This window comes from Rhinopithecus roxellana, chromosome 12 (assembly GCF_007565055.1).
Source record: "Rhinopithecus roxellana isolate Shanxi Qingling chromosome 12, ASM756505v1, whole genome shotgun sequence".
In the NCBI taxonomy this organism is placed as follows: Eukaryota; Metazoa; Chordata; class Mammalia; order Primates; family Cercopithecidae; genus Rhinopithecus; species Rhinopithecus roxellana.
The window spans coordinates 123,423,797-123,444,870 of record NC_044560.1 but is presented as its reverse complement, the minus strand read 5'-3'; the positions used below and the strand labels follow the sequence as shown (position 1 = coordinate 123,444,870).

At 47.9% G+C, this 21,074-nt stretch overlaps 1 protein-coding gene across 11 annotated transcripts in view; it reads left to right on the top strand.

Moving 5' to 3' along the window:
• MKNK1 (MAPK interacting serine/threonine kinase 1) overlaps window positions 1-21,074 on the top strand; it is a 46,242-nt gene extending 25,168 nt beyond the window's left edge. For 8 of the 11 annotated variants that reach the window (XM_010363016.2, XM_030941996.1, XM_010363018.2 and 5 more), the window contains 9 exons: window positions 2,319-2,398; window positions 3,958-4,031; window positions 6,651-6,755; window positions 10,359-10,414; window positions 13,720-13,815; window positions 15,681-15,875; window positions 16,883-17,047; window positions 18,217-18,260; window positions 19,719-21,074. In XM_010363016.2, coding sequence (XP_010361318.2) covers window positions 2,319-2,398; window positions 3,958-4,031; window positions 6,651-6,755; window positions 10,359-10,414; window positions 13,720-13,815; window positions 15,681-15,875; window positions 16,883-17,047; window positions 18,217-18,260; window positions 19,719-19,944 — 1,041 coding nt within the window. In that variant the 3' untranslated portion in view covers window positions 19,945-21,074. The remainder of the gene's footprint in view (window positions 1-2,318; window positions 2,399-3,957; window positions 4,032-6,650; window positions 6,756-10,358; window positions 10,415-13,719; window positions 13,816-15,680; window positions 15,876-16,882; window positions 17,048-18,216; window positions 18,261-19,718) is intronic. The other 3 variants (XM_030942000.1, XM_030941998.1, XM_030941999.1) reach the window with 1 other exon arrangement.

Sequence of the window (21,074 nt, the reverse complement as noted above, 5' to 3'; positions counted from 1 at the left end):
AAATTAGCCGGGCATGTTGCACGCCTGTAATCCCAGCTACTCGGGAGGCTGAGGCAGGAGAATCCCATGAACCCAGGAGGTGGAGGTTGCACAGTGAGCCAAGATCACACCACTGCCCTCCAGCCTGGGCGACAGAGCAAGACTCGGTCTCAAAAAAAAAAAAAAAAAAAAAAAAAAAAAATATATATATATATATATATTAGCTGGGTGTGGTGGCATGTGCTTCTAATTCCAGCTACCTGGGAGGCTGAGGTGGGAGAATCACTTGAGCCCAGGAGGCAAAGGTGAGCCAGGATCACGCCACTGCACTCCACCCTGGACAACAGAGGGAGACTCTGTCTCAAAAAAAAAAAAATTGATATATCTGTCTAAATGTGGTAAAAACCACAAACATAAACCGATTTTCAAAGGTTTAAATACATTTATGGATGAGAGGTTTATTTCTTCAAGGTTGGATAATGGAAGGAAAACCTGGCCCTTCCTCCACATCCCCCCTGGCATCTTTGGGGCAAACACTGGACTCTGGCTTGGCAATTCCTTGGTTTCAGCAGTTCTGCCCATGTTTCTTCTCTCCCCTACTCTTTCAAAGCTCCCTAGAGATGGGCTACTTCTCCCAACATGGCTCTACAATACTTAGCTTATTACAGCTTTTCCTATAGGCACCCAGCTGATCCTAGAGTCTCAAGATGGGAATGGAATTTCAAGATAACCTAACCCTGAATTTCCTCTATGACTGCCCAGATAGTTGTGCATGTTCCGTTCCCCCATCTCTAGTAGCAAGAGCCCGTTACCTCCTCAGAGAAGACTGTGCTGTGGAAAACTTGCCTGCTAGAAAGTTCTTCATGACTTTGATCTGAAATGCTTGGGGAATGAAGTTGAATCACTTCTGTTCCCCAGCACTACACCTCTCTACTCAGAAAATGGGCCCACTGTGGTTTACAGTCAAAGACTTTTTTAGAAAACTACGGTTGATCATGGATGTCTGTGCCACATTGTATTGGAGAAGTCTGAAGTCTCAAGGAAGAGGATGTCATTGTGCTGCCTACTGTGCACGTTGGAGCTGTAAGGCAGGGCTAGGCTCTGCAGATTTGCCCACATGCTCGGTGTGCAGTGGTTTGAGGCTCCAGATGGGTCCAGAGAGCTTTGCAGAGGCAGCCAGTCCCTTTGGAAACCACCCTCCCATCTGTTGGCTTATCTGTTCCTTCAGTCAGCATTTGCCAAGCATCTCGGGTAAAGGTGTGGAGGGGGAGCAGCCCACGGTATCACAGAAGAGACAAAGCCTCCAGGTCCTCGAAGAAGTTAGAGCATCTGAGCAGGTGTGGGATAGCAAGGGCTTCGGAGTCAGCTCTGGACTGAGGGCAAATGTTTCATACCTCCCTGTCTTTCGATGTTGTCATAAAGGTCAACCGAGATTGTGTAAATGAATTATTATTATTGTTTGTTTGTTTGTTTGTTTGTTTGTTTATTTATTTATTTATTTATTTATTTATTTTGAGATGGAGTCTCACTGTTACTCAGGCTGGAGTGCAATGGCACAATCTCGGCTCACTGCAACTTCCACCGCCCTAGTTCAAGTGATTCTCCTGCCTCAGCCTCCTGAGTAACTGGGATTACAAGCGCCCACCACCATGTCCGGCTAATTTTTTTTGTATTTTTAGTAGAGACGGAGTTTCGCCGTGTTGGCCAGGCTGGTCTAGAACTCCTGACCTCAGGTGATCCACCCACCTCAGCCTCCCAAAGTGCTGGGATTACAGGCGTGAGCCTCTGCACCTGGCCATAAATAAATCATTTAACACAGTGTCTGCCAAAGAGTAAGTTCTCAGAAGAGGAAGAGCCTACTTCTGCCAGGGGGATCATGGAGGCAGCCTCTGAGCTGGGTGTCAAAGCTTTAGCTCCACCCCACAGTGTCCTCCATCAACCTTTCTCCCTCCAGCATGAGAAGATCCTTCAGTAGACGCAGTAAATGCTTACCCTTAAGGCGGATAAGAGATGCCCACAGGAGGAGGAGCTGAGTAAGGTAGCTCTTTGTCTAGTCGGCTGCCTCAGTCTCTCCTGGGCAGCTGGGGGCAGCAGCCTCATTCACTTCCTTGGTGTTGTGCTTGGCCAGAGTGGAACGGGCTCAGCTGGGCTGGAAAGCCCTGAGGCCAGTCTGCTGCTTTGCCAACAGAGCCACAGTGCTGGTGTCACCAAGGCCTAGGCCAGACTTCTCGACACTGGATTTGGACTGAGTATGGCCTTGCATTCTCCCAGAGGGCTCCTGCCAAGGGGCTGTTTTGAGGTCAGGTGGGTGTACATGACAGATTTTATTCTTCCCACAGATCATCGAAAAACAAGCAGGGCACAGTCGGAGTAGGGTGTTTCGAGAGGTGGAGACGCTGTATCAGTGTCAGGGAAACAAGTGAGTATCATGTGATTCTCGCTGCTTCTCTGGGGGGACGCTTGGCCACAGAAGAGGAGGCTATTTCTTACTATCTCCTGACCCCAGCATTTAGCTCTCACTCCTGTCCCCACAAGGCAGGTACCTCCTTCCACTTTTCAGTATTAGGGAGAGAAAGGAAAAGCAGCAGTAACAGCAAAGGAGCTATTGTGTCTTCTGAAATACTGTAAATATCAGCAGTTCGGGCAAGTTAGAAGAATAAACCATCTGAATCAGTGGTTGTTGGGGGGAAATGGGGTTTTATTTCTTTTGGTACCTGTGGAAACTAGGTTGACTGAGTGTTGCCTGGTAGAAATCTTTAAGGACTTGCCCTTAATACCAAGATGAGGAGAACTGTTAAGAATATTTGCTGCTGTTTCTGCTCCTAGAATATTTACATATGTGCAGATACCACTAAGATTCTGGAACTTTGTCTAGCACTCCTTCTAGATAGCTGGGTCCAGGTCATCTCTAGCCTCAGTTCATTCTGCCCACCACCAGCTCCAAATGAGCAGCTCTTCCAGCGTGGTTATAAATCAGGGTCACCTCTAAGACTCCACTTCCCGCTCTCTCCCTCCATGGCAGGGTCAGCAGGGAGCCAGTGGCCTGGTATTGATGGCTTTGTCATTAAGCTTCGAGGATGGGGGCTGCTGTTGATTTAACTCCAGGCACTGCCTCCACAATCTTCTTTCAAATGAGGCCATTTTGCCCATCTTATTTGGACGCCTTCACACTAGTAAAAGCCTGGTATCTCCCAAAGTAGTCAGCATTTTTTTTATGAGGGACAGATTTTTATTTTCAGCCCTGCAGCTTCTTAGTTCAGCATTAGAGACTCTACTTCGTTTATTTTATTCTTTAAAAGAAAAAAAGCCCCCAACACCTCCAATATCCAGGCTGGTGGCTTCCCTACTGAGTTACAAGACGACCTTGTTGGCGGACCACTGAAATACTCAGGCAGACAGAGAGTGCTCACCGGGGAAGGCCACAAGTGCTACGGTGGCCAGGAACGCGGCCGTTTCATTAAGCAGCGCTTAGCAGTTAGGGTCTAGCGGTGCCCACGTTAGGCCCCAAGTCTATTTGACAGATGTTTCCATTTTCTCCAGGCAATGTAAATACTGCCCTGTGATTTATGGGCAAGAGGGAGGGCAAGTAATTATTTGCTGCTTGCCTCCAGGACACACACCTACTATTCAGTGTTATTAGCCGCAATTGCTTCCAGTCGGCTGCAGATTTTATTCAGTTTAATGTGACCGGGACTTTTTTATAACTCTACCTAGTGGGTTTTAGGGCTGGGGTTTGACAGCACAGACTTGGTGAAAACACCAGAGACTAAACATTATGGAAAGATAAGGTGACCTGAATCTTGCTAACACCATTGGCTGCTTCCACACACGGGTCTTTAATAAGCATTCTGATTTCAAGTTGATTTCTGCCCCACTGCCAGGTGTTGTATATTTTTTTCATTGTGTATTTGTAAGTAGACTTGAATATATAATACCATTTCCCCCCTTTTCCCTCTCCTCCTATTTTCCCTATTTAAGGAACATTTTGGAGCTGATTGAGTTCTTTGAAGATGACACAAGGTTTTACTTGGTCTTTGAGAAATTGCAAGGAGGTACTTACTGTTGAGTATGTGTGTGGACTTCTGATTAAGATCCAGGGTGGTGATCATCCATCATGAATCCCAGAGACTTCCAAAACGAGTCAAGCTAATAAAAAGGATGAAGGACTTAAAAACTGCCCTTGATTTGGGAGAAGGGAGGCCGGAGGGAAGGATGATAATTAGCATTTTGCAGAGCTTAGAATGTCACCTGTGTGGGTATTTTATAAATGCCTTTTCATTATAATAGGAGTCATATATAGATACACCTAGTCATCGATTTATCAATCCCATTTTGACATGTTCACTGTTTAAGTACATTAATTTTGGGGTGGAAGCTCTCAAATACATTGTGAAGTCTAGAAAGGCTAAAACAGAGGAGAGGAAGGTCCTATTGTTTGGGACACAGACCCAGGACAGAGGGGAAGCCTGAGAATGTGCCATCCTTCAGATGGAAAGATGCCATCACCCACACACACAATCACTGGGGTGTATACTTAAGTTGCTCTTCTGACATAGTGAGGTGGGACGGAGAAGCCCTTTCCCTTCCCAGCACTCCCCCAATCTTGGGGCACACTTGCAAGGATGTCTGGAGCTGCATGGAGGGGCTTGGTGGATGAGGGAGCGTGCTTTAGAAACCAACACAACTACGGCTTAACTCTCGCTCCATCGCTTACCCGCCATGTGATTCTGGGCAAGTCACTTAACCTTTTCCAAACAATATCCCCTTCTATAAAATAGAGATATTGATAGCACCTACCTCACTAGGCTGCTGTGAATAGTAAATGAGATAATTCATGTGAAATGCTTAGCACAGTGTCTGGTAGGCACCAAGGGCCCAATAAATGTTGGCTGCTAATATTATTAAAACAATTTGGTATGCTAGAGGCTGTCTTAGAAGTATGTAGAGTAGACCAGGTGCAGTGGCTCACACCTATAATCCCAGCACCTTGGGATGCCAAGGCGGGCAGATCACTTGAGGTCAGGAGTTCAAGACCAGCCTGGCCAACATGGTGAAACCCGTCTCTACTAAAAATACAAAAATTAGCTGGGCGTGCTGGCGCATGCCTATAATCCCAGCTACTCAGGAGGCTGAGGCAGGAGAATCGCTTGAACCTGGGAGGCAGAGGTTGCAGTGAGCCAAGATCACACCACTGCACTCCAACCTGGGCAACAGAGCGAGGCTCCGTCTGAAAAAAAAGAAAAAGAATGTAGAGCATTACTCTCTGCTTTTCCTTTTAGCAGATTTGAAAACGAGGCTCACTATAGCAGAGCAAGCTAAGACCTAGTCAGGAGCCGGTTTTCTGGGAATGTTCCCTACCATATTGGGATCCATTGTTTAATCTGGCAAATGAACAGTCTTTGGCAGTTCTTCCCCTTCTCTCATGCTCTCCCCATCCCCCCCAAAAAAAACAGTAGACATGTGCCATTTTTAGGACACAGAGATAATACCTGCAGCCCAGAAATACTGGCTTCTAGTAGTAAACGTAGACCACATGAAACCAAGTCACATGTTCCTGCCTGTGTCTGCCCCTGCACCACCCAACAACACATGACTGACTGTTAAGTACATGTTTGAAATGCTACATGCAGATGGGATCCTCCGTTGCCATATCAGTAAACTTAATGTAGCTTATTGAGGCCAGACCCAGTGTGGTTGGCTCAAGAGAGTCCATCCCTGCAGCAGTCAGACCACAAGTCCTGCTGGGGCATGTCTGCACAGACTCTGAAGCCTAACTGCCCTGGGCCTAAGTCCTGGTGTCACCCCTTACTGATGCGTAATCTTGGGCAAGTTCCTCGACCGTTTTTCTTTTTGGCTTCAGGATCCCCCTCTGTAAAACGAGGATAAGTATACTGCCCATTTTGTCCAGCTGTGGTGAGAGTAAGACAGTTTATTTCAAGAGTATTCCATAGCACATGGCACTAGTCACTACTCAGTAAATGTTAGCCATTGCCAACAAAACAATGATAAATGGGAACATTCAGGAGGAAAACCCATTTTTTCCCCCTTTTCCCAGGCCTTTACATGCCTGGCAAGGGTGTGGCATTTCCATTTGAAAGTTTGTGCTCTTGTTTGGATCAGAGATCAGATGCAGGGGAGAAAATGTTGCTACAGAAAGTCCCCTCAGCTCCAAGCGCCTTCAGTTTCATTCCTTTTGATTGCAGAAGCCAAATCAGCCCCAGCATTGTTAATATTTTTTGGCTCTATTAATAGTTGTTCTCTCTCGTTTCTGAGCTCCTCATAGACAGGTACAGAAGAGAGCAGTCCAGTTTTGTTTAACAGACATACAAGCTGGTACCTCCTCTGTGCCAGGCCCCACACTTGGAGCTGGACAGGTAGTGATGAATAAGCAATGAATCCCCATGTCCCCACCCCAAGTTTTCAAAACTTGGGAAAACTTGGCCTCTAAGAAGTTAAACGGCCAGGTGCGGTGGCTCACGCCTGTAATCCCAGCAGTTTGGGAGGCTGAGGCGGGTGGATCACTTGGTCAGGAGTTCGAGAGTGAGCTGAGATTGCACCACTGCACTCCAGCCTGGGTGACAGAGCGAGACTTCGTCTCAAAAAAAAAAAAAAAGAAGTTATACTTACTGGAGCCCAAAATGGCATTCTTCTGTGTCCCCTCTGCTCCCCAGGTTCTATCTTAGCCCACATCCAGAAGCAAAAGCACTTCAATGAGCGAGAAGCCAGCCGAGTGGTGCGGGACGTTGCTGCTGCCCTTGACTTCCTGCATACCAAAGGTGAACCCAGCCTTTGCCTTGGTGGGTGGGTTGGGCTGGCCAGCCTCTGGGTACCGAGGGAGGTGGTAGGCCAGGCAGAGGGCTGGTGCAGGAGATGGTGTGGCTGGAAGACAGCTTGAGGTTTGAACATGCTCACCCATGGGAGTTGGGCGAGAAACAGTCCAGGATGGCTCCGAGGCTTATGCTGCCAACGGTGGGTGGGTGGTGGAGCTGCTGAGCAGCATAGGGATACAGGAGAAAGAGCAGGGAGGAGAAAGAATAAATTTCACATTGAACAGGGTATGTGTGACTGTGTGTGGATGATGTTTCTTTTCTTAGATTCTTATCGTGTGAGGAATATAAAGCTCATACACAATATGACCTTCTTAATGTGAATATCTTGGTGTTATTCTTTCTAGTCTTTTAAAATACATCACCTCTGTCTCTTTTCAAAATTGTCATGATAGGATATACATAGTTTAATATATCTTGTTCACAGTAAATGAAAAATATATTTTTCTTTTTCCTTTTTTTTCTTTTTTAGACAAGGTCTCAGTCTGTCACCTAGGCTGGAGTGCAGTGGCACCTTCAGGGCTCATTGCAGCCCCAACCTCCCTGGGCTCCAGTAATCCTCCCACCTCAGCCTCCCTAGTAGCTGGGACTACAGGTGTGTGCCACCACGACCAGCTAATTTTTGTATTTTTTTGTAGAGATGGAGTTTCCCTATGTTGCCCAGGCTGGTCTCAAACTCCTGGGCTCAAGCGATCCTCCAACCTCAACCTCCCAAATTGCTGGGATTACAGGTGTGAGTCACGGTGCCTATCTTATACTTTTCTATTAACAGGTACATTTGAGGTATCTGTTGAAGAGCACATTGGTAACTCACAGGTTACTAGATTTGATTTACACTTCAGGTTACAGTCCCTTTCCTATGACTGATTATTTAGGAACTTTTGTAGTGATTTAAATCTTTCCACACATTGTTTTTACATTTCCATAAATCCGTTTGACTATTCTATACTTTTTTTTTTTTTAATTTGCCTAACAGCAGTACCCTGGAAAAAATGAATCCTGGTTTCACATGTCTTCTAGCTATGTGTTCTATCAGTAATAATGCCTACCCTATGGTGAGAATTTGAGATAATAGCATCATAGACTGTAGTTAACACTGTATAGCACTTGGTATGTGCTAGGCACTATTCTAAGCCTTTTATAGATGAAAAATGTGTATCTTGTGTTTGTATTGTATATGTGCAGCATAGATGGAGTATAGTTCCTGGTATGTCATAGTTCTTCAATAAATACGATTTATTTCCTCCATCCTCACCCCCGCCCCCACCAGGAAGAAAGCATTTTTATTCCTAATATTCCCTTAAAGCATTCTGCCTGGTGGGGGTGGGAATGAAGTGAATAACTTGTGACTTAGGTCTGCCCCCTCTCTGTTGTGGATGTTGGCCAGCCACATTGGTTGTGGGTGCCTGGGACCAGTGGTAGGCATGCTACTCACACATCCCACCTGGTGCCCACAATCCAGTGCAGGCGAGTGTGGCGTGTGTCCAGGAGGTTCAGGTTCATTGAGCCCATCTCCCTCCTCCAGTGGCTGAAAGAGGTCTGCATACCAACAGTGCCCATGCTGGGGCCCTGACTTGCACCTAGGATGAAAACTAGAAGGGAGTGTCTGTGCCTTCCGCAGCATGATGAATAGCAGCAGCTCTGTTTCTGAAAGCTGGGATGCATAGAGGTAACACCTGCCTGACAAAGATTTACAACTGCTCCCCAAGCTGCCTCTGTAGACTGCAAAACTGGGTCATGCTTTTTACAAGATCCACCCCTTGGAGGGGTTGGTAAAGGCAGGTTTTATTATTTATTTATTTATTTATTTATTTATTTATTTATTTATTTATTTACAAGAATGCACTGAAGGGAACAGAGGCCGGTGGTGTCTTTGGAGTTCTGAGGCGCTTGTTAACATGTAGCTGGCCAGCTGCCCATGTGACTAGAAGTTGGAGGGGATGAAAAACGATTTCCAGCTGAACTTGGCTGTTTGCTAAATAACTTCACACGGGGAAGATGAATTGGGCAAGAATGGGTCAGCCCTGAAACAAGTTCCATACTTTTAAATACTGGACACATTGCAGCTCAACCTCTGGGAAATGAACCGGAGCAGCTCGATGGCTGCTGTGCTCACACAGCAGCCCCATTATTACAGCCTGGCTCTCTGAGTTCTCAGGCTGAGGGACGACTGGGCCATGGGCGCCTATTTGGAGAGTAAGGCTCCATGTGCGACTCGTGATCCTTCTGTGGGAGCACTTGCTGTAATGGAAAATATCTTTCACTTTTAGTGCAGCGAGCTGCAGAGCAGTGCTACTCAATTTGTGCAGCCTGGACTGAGTTGCTCTGGGTTCTCGTTCAATTAGGTGACTGATGAAGTTACTGAGCTTGCTGGAGCTCAGGTTTTTCTTCTTTAGTGAAGTGCCTCCCGTGGCCTGGGCCAGCAGGCCTTTGCCTTCTAGTCGGGAATTGGAGGACTGCTGAAAAAGTTGATCACTGAGGGAGTTTAGTGAAGTAGATTTTGCTTTTCCCATCACCCCGAGAATCCGCTGCTGCTTTCCAGTACTTCCAAGCTATAGCTCTGACTCTTGCTGAGCCTTCCAGCCCTGTATCTGTGCTGCATGTGCTGTGGAAGGAAAGAGGAAAGGGAGGTTTCTGTGTCCTCCACCAAAACACCATGGCCCTGAGTTAGTTCTTTGTCCCTTTCTTTGGTTGGAAGAGGACTCTCCCCCAGGTGCCTTCTTGGCCAGGTCAGCAGGTTAACCCCTCATGGAACTAAGCTCCTATCTCCAGTCTCCTTCAGGAGTCCTGGCCAAAGTGCAGGGGTTTTCTCTTAAAAACAGCAACCCCGGTGGGCCCGGCGTGGCGGCTCACACCTGTAATCCCCATGCTTAGGGAGGCCAAGGCAGGAGGATTGCTTGAGGCCAGGATTTCAAGAACAGCCTGGGCTATAGCGAGACCCCATCTCTATTTTAAAAAACAAAAATAACAGCATCCTGGGGGCAAAGCAGTCTTTGCTGTGCTGCTGGCAGGGCTCCCTTGGACATGCAAAGCAGGGGAGAAGGGAATCGGTCACTTTGGGAGATTTGGTAACTAACACTTGCTCCTCTGAACATTCAGAGACTCGCACTGAAGGAATTTTTTTTTTTTAATTGCCCACACAAGAAGAAATGAGGTAGAGCAGTTAAGCCCCTGAGATGCTCTTAAACAAGGCACTAATTATTTCTGCATTGCTGTTCCAAGCATTGCCGTTTGCAGAGCTCTCTGCTCTGCATTAGGCCTTCTTCTTGGTGGTCATTGTGGTGCTGAGGGGTAGGCTGGCTGGGATTCATTTAGCCCTTCTTATCCCTGCCAGACTTCTAAACCCTCCTCTTCAAAAGAACCTGCAGAATCAACTGTGCTTTTGGTTTGTGTCTCTGGTTACTTCTGCCTCCTGCAGCTCGTTGATTTTTTAATGTACCGTAATTGGGAATTAATCTGCGAACAACAGCATTTGGAAAAAATTAATTGTGTGTGGAATGTTGGATAATTATGTGCATATGTTAACCATTTTTTTGCTCTTTGTCATGTCAGGCATTGCTCATCGTGATCTGAAACCAGAAAATATATTGTGTGAATCTCCAGAAAAGGTACTTTGGGCCTGATTTGGAATGTTATAGTTTATACCTACCGAGGAAGCCATCCTTGCTTTCAGGATGGATTGTTAGCAGTTCCATTGGCCTCAGACACCAACTTGAACTGATCATCTTGGACATGTGAGAATGTTACACTTACTGTGTGATGTTTCTGCCCATCCTCATCCTTTCTTCGCTTTTGATCATCAGTGTGATTGATGTAAGCCTGAGAGTTTGGAAAATATATGAGACCTACACAAAATTAATATTTTCTAGTCCAGTACACCTACCTTTATTCAGTTGATGTAAGTCGTGAAGACCTTTGTTTTGTTTTGTTTTGTTTTGTTTTGAGATGGGGTCTCACTTTGTCACCCAGGCTGGAATGCAGCAGCATGATCACAGCTCACTGCAGCCTCGACTTCCCGAGCTCAAGTGGTCCTCCCACCTCCGCTTCCCAAGTAGCTGAGACAACAGGCATGTGCCACCACACCTGGCTAATTTTTGTATTTTTAGTAGAGACAGGGGTTTCACCATGTTGGCCAAGCTGGTCTCAAACTCCTGAGCTCAAGCAGTCCACCTGCCTCGGCTTTCCAGAGTACTGGGATTACAAATGTGAGCCAACACGCCCAACCAAACAACTTAATCTTATATGAAGCAGATCTCTTTAAGTAAACGGAAGTGTATGGTTTGACAAATTCTGTGTTTATTAGGAGAGATTTAGGCCCTGGTGGTGCTGGGGCCCATGTTCACAGCTCTGTGTGTATATACATATGTGTATTCAAGAGCATATATATTGTGGTCTGGATGAAGCCCGTAGCTCGTAAATAAGAGATGGCCTTGAATGAATGAGTCAGTCTGCTACTCACAACTCTTTTATGGGGAATAATAATGGATTTGCTCAAATAAGATCTTGTGACTTCCTGTCATTGGTTCTGTCATAGACCTTTATAATTTATTATTATGATGATTACTACTGATAATTACAGTGAACACTTCTTGACTGTTTACATTGTGCCAGGCACTTATATTTATTTAGTGTTTATAAAATATCATGGGTAGATACTATTATTACCTTCATTTTATGGACAAGGAAACTGAAACTCAAGTTAGGAAACATGTATAGCCAGTGAGCCATGATCACACCACTGCACTCCAGCCTATACAGCAGAGACCCTGTCTCAAAACAAGAAAGTGAGGAAAGGAAAGGCAAAAGGGGGGAAGGAGAAAGAGAGGAATAATTGGGGCCAGGCAGTGGCTCACACCTGTAATCCCAACACTTTGGGAGGCTGAGGCGGGAGGATCACTTGAGGCCAGGAGCTTAAGAACAGCCTGGGCAACAAAGCGAGACCCCATCTCCACAAAAAATTAAAAAATTAGCTGATCACAGTGGTTGCATGCCTGTAGTCCCAGCTACTCAGGAGGCTGAGGTAGGAGAATTGCTTGAGCCTGGAGTTTGAGGCCAGCCTGGGTGATATAGTGAGACCCCTGTCTCTTAAGAAAAAGAGAGGTTAAGTTTCAAAGGACATTATCTATCAAGAAAGTGAAAAGACAATCTACAGAATGCGAGAAAATATTTGCAGATCATATATCTGGTCGAGGTTTAATATCCAAAATATATAAAGGATTCCTAAAACTCTACAACAAAAAGACAAACCAATTTAAAAATGGACACGGGACTTGAACAGACATTTCTCCAAATAAGGTGCACAAATGTCCAACAAGTACATGAAAAGATGCTCAACATCCTTAGTCATTAGGGAAATGCGAGTCAAAACCACAATGAGATACTACCACATACTACTAGGTAGGCTGTAATTTAAAAAATGGAAAATAGTTAAGTGTTGTTGAGGATATGGAAAAATTGTAACCCTTGTACATTGCTGGTGAGATTATATACTGGTGCAACTTCTGTGGAAAAGTTTGGCGGTTCCTCAAAGGCTAAACACAGAATTACCATATGACCCAGCAATTCCACTCCTAGGTATTACCCAAAACAATTGAAAACAGATACTTGTATACCAGTATTCGTTACAGTATTATTCACAACAGCCAAAAGGTAGAAACAACTCAAGTGGTTATCAGCAGCTGAACAGATAAACAAAATGTGGTACATACATTCAATGGAATACTAGTCAGCCATAAAATGGAATGAGGTTTTGATACATGAATGAACCTTGAAAACATTATGCTAAGTGAAATAAGCCAAACATAAAAGGACAAATATTGTGTAAATCTACTTATATGAAATATCTTGAATTGGCAAATTAATAAAGTCTTTATTAATTAATAAAATCAGATTGGAAGTTACCCAGGGCTAGGGGAAGAAAGAATGGGAGTTATGGCTTAATGCATATAGAGTTTCTGTTTGGAGTGATGGAAAAGTTTTAGAAACAGATCGTGGTGATGGTTGCACAACTGTGTGAATGTATGTAGTTAATGCCACTAAACTGTCTACTTAAAAATGGCTAAAATCTCATATTTTATACTTTATATTTTACCACTAATGAGAAAGAAGCTAAATGAAAAGAAAAGAAGAAAAATAGAGAAAAGGAGAGGGAGGAAGGAAGGAGAGAAAGAAGTTGAGGGACTTGCCCAGGCTTCCCGGCAAGGACATGGGTCTCAGAGAACCAGCATTTAGTTCACTCGCTGTGCTGCTTACACACCACGTAGACCATTCTCATCCATTCTCGTGTGCACCCAAACTGCCCTCCTGGTTGGCTCCAGAGATGAGGCACCTGTCTGTGGTCTCAGGCACAGCATCCAGTTCTGGTGGACTTGGTTACTGTGTTGATGCCACCTACGGTGACCAACCATCCGTTTTCCCAGGTTTGAGGGGTTTCCTGGAACACAGGGCTTTCTGTGTTTAAACTGATCAAGTCCCAAGCAAGCCACCCAAGACAAGTTGGTCACCCTAAGCCACCTGAGGTGGTCAGGGGTTTTACTGCAAGCTCCTTTGCACTCCACTGAATGGGCTGCAAGAAGTCTGTCTCTCAGGAGTACGTAGTAACTTCCCTAGCTGCTGTGCTGCAACCTTTGCCAGCAAGAGTTCCATACTTACTTTGGTCTGAGTTCACAATAATCTGACACCAAATAGTTCACCCATTTTTCCCTTAGTTGGGAAATAAGAGAGCACAGGGAATAAGACACTTGGGAAGAAATCCTCAGGGGACTTCTTGTTAACCTCCGGAGAGCAAACATGACCTAATAAAACCAGCTGCGGTGTGACAGCCACTCAGCCATGCACCCATGCAGCCATGCCTGGCTCCTCTTGCCCTGTAGTTTCTTATGTCTGTGACCCTGGCTTCTGTTTTCCTTTTCAGGTGTCTCCAGTGAAAATCTGTGACTTTGACTTGGGCAGTGGGGTGAAACTGAACAACTCCTGCACCCCCATAACCACACCGGAGCTGACCACCCCAGTATGTATGCTTCCTCTGGGCTCCTAAGTATTTGGAGTGTTTCCCTGACCCAGAGCTGGGAGGTCCAGAACAGAGGGTTAAGGATGGAAAACCAACTGGACCTATCTTCCTGCTGCCTGAGTGGTCATTTTGCTTACTGCTCTGTGTTCGTGGCTCTCAAGCCTCCCCTGACCCCTTAGTTGCTAATGAAACTGACACTTGGACTGTTAGTTTGGGCTGGGTCCTCTCTGCTGATGAAGAGACAAATTATATCTATAAGCACAGGCTGGCCGTTTGCAGTGGCTCATGCCTGTAATCCTAGCACTTTGGGAGGCTGAGGTGGGCGGATCACCTGAGGTCGGGAGTTTGAGACCAGCTTGACCAACATGGGGAAACCTCGTTTCTACTAAAAATGCAAAATTAGCCAGGCGTGGTGGTGCATACCTGTAATCCCAGCTACTTGGGCAGCTGAGGCAGGAGAATCGCTTGAACCCGAGGGGCGGAGGTTGCGGTGAGCCGAAATTGCACCATTGCACTCCAGCCTGGGCAACAAGAGCGAATCTCTGTCTCAAAAAAAAAAAAAAAGCACAGGCTGAACCGTGACTCCTGACCCAGGTGAAAACAGACCCTACTCCCAGGCCAGCCCTTTTGCATATGAGCATTTGGTAGTTCTGTAAGCCCCATTCCCACTGCTGAAGGCACAGCGCAGCCCCCTTGTGATGTGGGATGGAGAGCTGTCCTCCCTGGCTGGAGAGGATAGTCTGTCTGTGGTGGGAACTGTGAGGTCTCAGTCTGTATGCACGTGGGATCGCTTGGCCAAGTTAGCCTGTTTACTTCTCTGATTTCACATTTCATGACCAGATGGTGCTGCTTGGAGCTACTTCTTCCTAACACATCTCTTGTACAACTAATAGAGTATAATTCTGATTCTTTTGAGATTTGTATGCTTCAGAAGTAAATTTTCCTAATAACCCTTTTAAGACATGCCCTTAATATGCCTGTGTTGTATCTTATTCTAAACAACATTATCAGGAATGTTTATTAGCTTCTAACACACCAGGCTACCTTGTTTTCAAAGTCATTAACTCTAAATGCCAATAACAAAGAAAATATCCTTTCTTGAGAACACTTACCGTCTTTCAGTCAAATTAGTTTTGCAGGGTGTGTGGAGCGGGGAGGTGGTTGTTTCTTGGTGAGCCTGAAATAGTGAAGAGTGGAGCAAAAAGAATGTGTTTGATTCCTATCAGCCGTTTTCTACACAAGTGTGAGAGAAAGGAATATTGGATTCTGGTCCTAGGTGTGCCATTGATGTGCTCAGACAAATCCCTGTCCTGTTCTTGGCCTTGCCTTTGCCATCTATAAATGGGAGGGGTGGGACGGTTGGATTTGTTCTAAGAGCTTTTCTAGCTTTGATGGTCTCTTAATTCTAAATTCTTACACTTCCTGCTCTGAGCTAGCAGGGGAGCTTGACAGGATTCACTTTAAGAAATCTTGCTGTGTGGAACTGGATCTCCCTCCCAGAGCCATATTCTTGGTGCATTTAAGTACCTGTACATGAAATATCTGTTTATAGGAAGCTGAGGCAGGGAGAGATTCCTGGAACTTCTTGGCCAAAGGTCTTTGCCTACTGGAGGAGGAGCTGGAAGGATAAGGTGACCAGAACTGCTCCTCTGGATACTGGGGAATGATGGGGCTCAGTCTGCAGGTGCCTTGGTGGCATCAGGCGGCTCACTGGCTGGCCTTCCTGATGACTTCCTGCTCTGTCTCCCATCCTTCCAGCCTCCTGCTCCAGTCCCATCACAGTCTGCTCTCTGCCATCCCCTCTGCTGTAACTAAGCCTCTCTGTTCTCTGCCATCTCCCCCTCCCCCAACCCTGGCCCCCACAGTGTGGCTCAGCAGAATACATGGCCCCTGAGGTGGTGGAGGTCTTCACGGACCAGGCCACATTCTACGACAAGCGCTGCGACCTGTGGAGCCTGGGCGTGGTCCTCTACATCATGCTGAGCGGCTACCCGCCCTTCGTGGGCCACTGCGGGGCTGACTGTGGCTGGGATCGGGGCGAGGTCTGCAGGGTGTGCCAGGTGAGTGCGGCCCCAGGAAGCACTGCGTAGACCCTGCTTGGGGTCAGTGTGGTTGGGGGATGCCAAGCAGGACTGGGCTGGGAGAGCGTTCCTGACCAGGATGGGGGCTCATAGTGCCCTCTCCCCGTCTTGTCAGGGTGGCCACAAGGTAAAATAGAGATAATCAGACACTGTGCCCAGCTGGGAGCTCAGGGCAGGATTGTTAGAGAAGATCATGCCTGAACTGACTCTTTTTTTTTTTTTTTTTTTTTTTCTGAGACGGAGTCTCACTCTGTTGCCCAGGCTGGAGTGCAATGGCATGATCTTGCCTCACTGCAACCTCTGCCTCCTGGGTTCAAGCAATTCTCCTGTCTCAGCCTCCTGAGTAGCTGGTACTACAGGTGTCTGCCACCACATCTGGCTAATTTTTGGTATTTTCAGTAGAGACAGGGTTTCACTGTGTTAGCCAGGATGGTCTCAATCTCCTGACCTTGTGATCCGCCTGCCTCGGCCTCCCAAAGTGCTGGCATTACAGGCGTGAGCCACTGCACCCAGCCTTGAACTGACTCTTAATGGGTGCATCCTGCCCTGGGGAAGAGGGACAAGAATCACAAGTAGAAGGAACAGCACAGGCACAGACGTGGACACATGAAATAGCTGGAGTGTCTAGGAAGGAAAAGTGGAGTAGTAGGTTGGTGATAGTGGGAGATGAGGCCTGAGAGGTTCACAGAGAGTCCTCTAGGAAGAGCCAAGGAATTTGGGCTTTGTTCTGTGGGCGATCTCCACTCATCACCCATCCAGCCCACCAAGGGCATAGCCATCCTGGCCTGCCAAGGGCATTCTATATAGTTTGCTCATCTAGGGGATAGTGCGGGGTGAGTCTGGGAAGAGGCCCCAGTCTGTGGCATCCCCAAGCCATGAGCTGCAGCTACAGCTGAGATCAATTGAAGCTGGTTGATCAAAACAATGACAGGCACATCCTGCCCATCCCTGGCAGTGTGGCCTCAGGAGGAATCTTTTGTACCTAGAACAAGCTGTTTGAAAGCATCCAGGAAGGCAAGTATGAGTTTCCTGACAAGGACTGGGCACACATCTCCAGTGAGGCCAAAGACCTCATCTCCAAGCTCCTGGTGCGAGATGCGAAGCAGAGACTTAGCGCAGCCCAAGTTCTGCAGCACCCATGGGTGCAGGGGGTGAGTGACTCCAGGGAGGGGTGTTTTCCACCATTCCAGGCCTGTGCCATGGCCACAAGGAAGCTGTCATGCCAGTGAGTGCTGAGCACCAGCCTTGTGTCTGGCACAGCTGAAGCAGACAGTGTCCATCCCTGTGTGTGTAGAGCGAATCAACTCCTCTTGTTACCCCAGACTGAGCCCCTTATAGGCCGTAGACTTGGCTCTAACCTTGGCCACAGACTGAGCCCCAACAGAGTCCTCTGGGGATTTGTTACCCGCAAGCATCCTGTTGTCATTTGAAGTCTGTAGCATCCTCCCCTTATATAGAAGCATCATTAGCTGAGAGCACCCAGAATTGAGCAAGGCCTTGCTGCGCTGATTGGTGTGTGGCCGAGTTGGGGCACATAGGTTCTCCTCATGGTCTGGGAGTCTGGGTACAGCTGGCCTGAAAGGCAAATGATGGTAATTTTTCCCTAAGTTTAAAATTCATGTTTTCACTAGAAAACATTTTTTAGAATCCTCCTTGGAGGGCAGAAACCTCTGCCCTCCAAGGGGTCTGCCGCATGCTCCCATGACTTACTGGTCTCCTTGGTGTGCCAGGCCCTGGCCAGCCTCAGCTACCCTACCAGTGGAAAGAGGCAAGCATTGGCAACCTGTGTTACAGTCAGGGACCCAGTTTGAGTGTCTAAGTGACTCATTCCCAGACCCATAAGTGAGCACCTACCACATGCCAGAGGGACAAGTGAGATCCAGTCCCTGTGTCGACGCTCTAGTGGAGAGAATAGACAAGGGGATAAGTTACAGAGCTTCTAAAAAGTGCTAGGGGCACAAAGGGAGCAGGACCCCACTCCCCACCCCGGGCCTGAGACTGAGGCAGGAAGGTGGCAGGGAAGGGGAAATGTGCGTCACAGGTGAAGTGTCCCTTGAGCTGGGTCCTGGGGGATGATTAGGACTTTGCCAGACAAAGGTAAAGAGGGGCTTTCCATGCAGAAGCAGCTGTGTTGGGGGCTATGACTGCAGATTGTACCTTCCTTGCTCTGCTTGGAAGGCCTGACCCTGCAAGCAAGCAGAGCCGAGTCCCTGTGCTGGGCCAGCAGCCTATAGTCACCTACCCACTGCAGGCTTGGGCAGGGCAGCCCTTGGAAGGAGGGAGCAGTGCTTTACCTACACATCTGTCCTTCCCATTCTAGCAAGCTCCAGAAAAGGGACTCCCCACGCCGCAAGTCCTCCAGAGGTAAATGCTCTGACCACCCCCACGCCCTGCTCTTCCTCAAGCTCTCAGCCACCATGGGGGTGGAGGTGGGGCCTGGGGAGCCCATCTCTAGGCTCAAGTAGCCTTCTCCAAAGGGGCTCCCTGCCCATTTCCCCTCCTCACTCTCTTTTCCTCTACTCTGGATCTATCTCCCACCCTTCCCTGCCTTCACCTAGATTGCTTCCTCTGCCCTCCAGCACCTTAAAGGCCCCTCCTAGCACTGTTGGCAGGAAAAAAAAAAAAAAAACAAAAAACAAAAATCTGTTTTTCCCATTGAAACGTAACTTACAGCCCAAAGACAGACCTTACCCGTGGGTTATTCACACGCGGCTTCCCTCTGCCCTTGCATGTGGTGAAAGGAGCAGGAGTGAGGGGCACGTACAGTACTAGACGGACGGTGATAATAGTGGCCACCAGGATTAAGGCCTTACCATGGCCAGGCATGGTGGCAGTGCCTGTAATGCCACCTACTTGGGAGGCTGAGGCAGGAGAATCGCTTGAACCCAGGAGGCGGAGGTTGCAGTGAGCCGCGATCGCGCCACTGCACTCCAGCCTGGGCAACAGAGCAAGAATCCGTCTCAAAAAAATAGTAAGTCCTTACCACATGTCAGACGTGGTGCTAAGGGCTGGATATAATTATATCCATAATCTTCACATGAATTTAAGAGAGGTGTTCTAGATGAGAGAGGTGAGGAGTAGCAATCAAGTTAACTTGCTTAAGGCCACACAGCAGCCCTGGGCTGTTTGACTCTGGAGCCCTTGCAGAGCTGGATTGCCCTGTTCCCAAAGAGCCAGGGCTAAGCAGTGTGGGCAACCGTTTTGGCACCAGCCTCATGGCCAGCTTTGAGGAGCTACACAAGGAAGTTGTACACCTCCGTAATCTCAATTCGTGTGACCCAGTTGCTATTGCCCAATTTGAGTTCCTACCTGACTCTCTAGAGCAGCCTTCAGATGCCTTTAGGTGCCAAACCTCAGATCCACCTTAGAAGATTTATTCTGCAAACCTGAAGTGCCTGTCCATGCTAGTCCTGAGCTTGGTGCTGGGGATGTGGCATAAGCGGTGCAGGCCTTGCTCTGGGAGCTTTATCCCCACCCGGGCCGGGAGAGGGAGGGACAGGCGCATTTAATGTGCCCGGTCTCTGCCTCTGGTAGACTTGTATGTAGAGTGGTGGGAGCTCAGAGGAGGGTGCCCTGAGGAGAAGAGGGAGCTTGCCCTTACCATCAAGTCCAGGGATGGTACTTGGGGCTCAAATTACAATCCCTCAGTCAAGCAAGATTCCAAACCTAGGCAAGAACTACTTTGGAGAGAGCAGCCCGTCCCGGCTCTGGGAAATCTGGTGGGAGTGTAGCGCCACAGCAGTGAGTGGGAGTGTCCCAGAGCTGGCCTGGCTGACCCTAGAGTCCTGATCCTCTTTTCTGTGCTTTCCCCCGACCCTGCAGGAACAGCAGCACAATGGACCTGACGCTCTTCGCAGCTGAGGCCATCGCCCTTAACCGCCAGCTATCTCAGCACGAAGAGAATGAACTAGCAGAGGAGCCAGAGGCACTGGCCGATGGCCTCTGCTCCATGAAGCTTTCCCCTCCCTGCAAGTCACGCCTGGCCCGGAGGCGGGCCCAGGCCCAGGCAGGCCGTGGTGAAGACAGGAGCCCGCCCACAGCACTCTGAAATGCTCCAGTCACACCTTATAGACCCTAGGCCTGGCCAGGCATTGTCCCCCTGGAAACCTGTGTGGCGAAAGTCTGCTGAGCAGGTGACAGCATCTGCTCTGTGGCTCCACTCAGGCTTTTTCATCTAGGAAGGCCCTAAAGTTCCCACCAACCCCTATTTCCCTAGGGTCCTGGAGGAAAAAGCTTTTTCCAAAGGGGTTGTCTTTGAAAAGGAAAGCAATCACTTGTCACTTTGCATAATTGCCTGCAGCAGGAACAGCTCTTCGCTGGGCTCCACCTGCTCACCGCCTGCAGATCTGGGATCCGGCCTCCTCTCACCGCTGTAGCGGCGGCTGTGGCTGCAGCCTGCAGGGAGAAGCAAGAAGCATCAGTTGACAGAGGCTGCCGACACGTGCCTCTTCCCTCTCAGCTCTGTCACCCTCCTCTGGCGGTCCTTCCACCTTCCTCTGTCCTCCGGATGTCCTCTTTGCCCGTCTTCTCCCTTGACTGAGCAAAGCCATCCCCTCAATTCAGGGAAGGGCAAGTAGCCTTCCTCATTCAGGAAATCAGATCAGTCTTCCGGTCTGCAGCACGGAGAAGCACATAATCTTTCTTTGCCGTGACTGAAATGTGTCCCTCATTTATCATCCCCTTTGATTGTGATTGCTGCTAAAGTCAGTTGTATTTTGTTTTTTTTTTAACCATGCTGTTCCAGCAAAGATGGGACCTTAATCTCCCACTGCAAGCCCATGAACTTCCCAGAGAGTGTAACGGCTTGCTCTTTCTGGAATGTCCATGCATTTGGCTTTTAATCAGCAGTGCCCTATTCTAACTGATTTTAAGCTGTTCCTATGACAAACTTAGAGACAGCGTCGGTGTCTGCTGCTGTGTCCCCAGGTCTTGTGTGGGTGGCACAGGTCTGGGCAGTTAGATGGAGCTCTGTGCCTGGGGTGAAGCCTCACTGCCCTGTGTGATCGATGCAGTGCCTGCTGCCCGAGTTCGTGAAGGTACAGCCATTCAGATAAGCTGAACTGTTGAGTTACATAAAGAAAATAGATTTGCATTTGTCAGGCAGACGTTTATACAACACCATGGTGCTTTTATACATTGTGCTTATTTTAATAAAACTGAAATTCTAGCTGTGGCCTA